Below are 2,500 nucleotides of genomic sequence, written 5' to 3' on the forward strand. Positions count from 1 at the left end.
AGCGCTCCATGTTGTGCTTGTGCCAGAACAACATGCCCAGGGCCTGGGGGGGAGGGGGGGGGGTGTCCAGGGAGGTTCATATGGGGGGTATTCCATCAACGTCGCTAAAGGAAAAAACTGGCTTATATTTTATAAAGTCTATATTATTATATAAAGTCTCGCGAAACTTAAAGCAAAATAAACCTGGATTTTCCTTTAGCGACATCGATGGGATACCCCCCATGGACACAGATTAAGTCTAGACTACATCACCACAGATTAAGTCTAGGTCAAGATGAATTGAGCTCTGATGTCTACCTCCACCAGCCTCCCCTGGCCTCTGATGTCTACCTCCACCAGCCTCCCCTGTCCTCTGATGTCTACCTCCCCCAGCCTCCCCTGTCCTCTGATGTCTACCTCCACCAGCCTCCCCTGGCCTCTGATGTCTACCTCCACCAGCCTCCCCTGTCCTCTGATGTCTACCTCCACCAGCCTCCCCTGGCCTCTGATGTCTACCTCCACCAGCCTCCCCTGGCCTCTGATGTCTACCTCCACCAGCCTCCCCTGGCCTCTGATGTCTACCTCCACCAGCCTCCCCTGGCCTCTGATGTCTACCTCCACCAGCCTCCCCTGGCCTCTGATGTCTACCTCCACCAGCCTCGGAGACGTACCTGCTCAACATTATATCCATGCTTCTCTTTTGCGATGGCGATATACTCATCCACTGTTAGAAACACACAGCAAAACAGTTGAATGTCACTATTAATAAAAGATATAATAACAGTTTAATGTCACTAGTAATAAAATATATAATAACAGTTTAATGTCACTAGTAATAAAATATATAATAACAGTTTAATGTCACTATTAATAAAAGATATTGCATATTGCAATTGCAGATAGATGCAGTATTAATAAGGGGTTAGGGTAGGGTAGGTTAGCGTACGTTTGGAGTCGGGGATGTTGTGGTATGGAGACCAGACCAGCATCCCTCCTCCGTCCTGCTCAGTGTACCTGGTAGAACCTGCCGAACACACAACATCATGTTTCACTTAGACACGCTCAGGGAACACACACATCTAGACAAAGATGGAGTTACATTTACCTGAAGTCACTAACGTAATTATTTATAGATCAAGCAACAGTCAATTAAATTAAATAATTCATCATCTGTTATTAGCCTGTAGGCAGTGTGCGAATTAAATCACGGTGTGCGGGGGAGCCCAGGGATTAAAGCAAAAAAAAAAAAAAAAAAAAACTCCTGACGGAAAAAAAATTCAGGTCAGATCGGGGCCGGTGGCTTTCCGTGCGCAAAGCGCGCGTGCGATTTTCCGTTCTACGTTCTAATGCTTTGACTTTTCTTTCGAAAAATGTGAATACATTTCCGCGTTGTCGAAAATCAATGACACATCGCTAGTCAACTAACACGGCTTGTTTTATGAGCCTGCTAACAATGTAAAGTAGTGTTCTAGTAAACTAGGTAGCAGTCCAATCCATTACGTTGCAGTATTTTGGCTTGACTAGCAAGTTTGTGTTGTGATTCTCAACAACGTTGAAACGTAGTTTCACCCTTTTCCATATTTTTGAATAATAAATGTGTGGACTGACGATGTAGCGCAGCCTAACTTATTCTAATAATTATTTAACATAGTTTTATTGTGATAATTATTCCCCCCTCCTCCCAGACATACAAGGTCACATTATTATTGGATTGGTTGTTTGCGTGTCGGGTGAAGTTAGCTAAACATTTAACCTGCTAGCAAGAGAAACATCATGTCACTCTCCAAAGGTCTAAAGAGGAAAGTTGACGGTGGAAACAGGGCATTTAGGAATGGACAGTGAACTATGAGTTCATCCTACCTGGTTTCATCAATGCAAAGCCGTTGTGAGACTCACATTTTCCGTGCTCACAATGAATGTTCCCTTCCACCTATACATGCGAGTCATCCTTTTCATCAATGAATGTGATAAAGACGCACTGACAAGAGGAATCGATTGGTGCATAAAAACCTTGAGAACTGCCGGATTAAAGTGACGTCCATAATAATAATAAATAATAATAATACATTAGACTTATAGCGCTTTTCTAGACACTCAAAGACGTCCATATCACCAGATAGCCAACAAATAGTGACCGATGGGAGATGCCAGTTTTTTTTGGTTTTTTTTGCGCCGATTTAGTTGTCAATGTTTTTCATAAAATTAAACTGCATTTGCTTTGTTACTGTTCACATGTGTGGTGCAGTCACATAGCCTATAAGTAAACATTAAGTTTGAATTATTTACTGAGCTGGCGTTACTTTTTTTAAACCACACACCGCATGTCGGCTATTTCAGCAGCACGCGCCATGTCCACCTACTTCTCACTATGAGGGGTTCAGCGTCAGTGCACCCCGCTCTGTTACCTTCGCATAGTTGTAGCCAATAAAGGCCTATATGTAGGCTATATAGGCTATTATATATCATTTATATACCTAATACTAGGGGTGTAACGGATCACGGATAATCCGTGATCCGTTCG

General features: G+C 43.1%; 2 protein-coding genes across 2 annotated transcripts in view; one reads left to right on the plus strand and one right to left on the minus strand.

Moving 5' to 3' along the window:
• The window catches only part of dpy30 (dpy-30 histone methyltransferase complex regulatory subunit), a 439,880-nt gene that overhangs the window by 388,252 nt on the left and 49,128 nt on the right, over nucleotides 1-2,500 (plus strand). The gene's annotated exons all lie outside the window — the stretch shown is intronic.
• Nucleotides 1-2,500, minus strand: part of rcor3 (REST corepressor 3) — a gene marked incomplete at its 3' end in the record, with an annotated part of 19,923 nt that overhangs the window by 10,943 nt on the left and 6,480 nt on the right. Inside the window, exons 3-5 of the mRNA XM_080546537.1 lie at nucleotides 926-1,003; nucleotides 651-703; nucleotides 1-43 (exon numbers count right to left, since the gene is read on the minus strand). The exon at nucleotides 1-43 is cut by the window's left edge and continues 119 nt beyond it. Coding sequence (XP_080402663.1) covers nucleotides 1-43; nucleotides 651-703; nucleotides 926-1,003 — 174 coding nt within the window. The remainder of the gene's footprint in view (nucleotides 44-650; nucleotides 704-925; nucleotides 1,004-2,500) is intronic.

The sequence above is a fragment of the Nansenia antarctica genome, assembly GCF_963989245.1.
Source record: "Nansenia antarctica genome assembly, chromosome: 16".
NCBI classification, from domain to species: Eukaryota; Metazoa; Chordata; class Actinopteri; order Argentiniformes; family Microstomatidae; genus Nansenia; species Nansenia antarctica.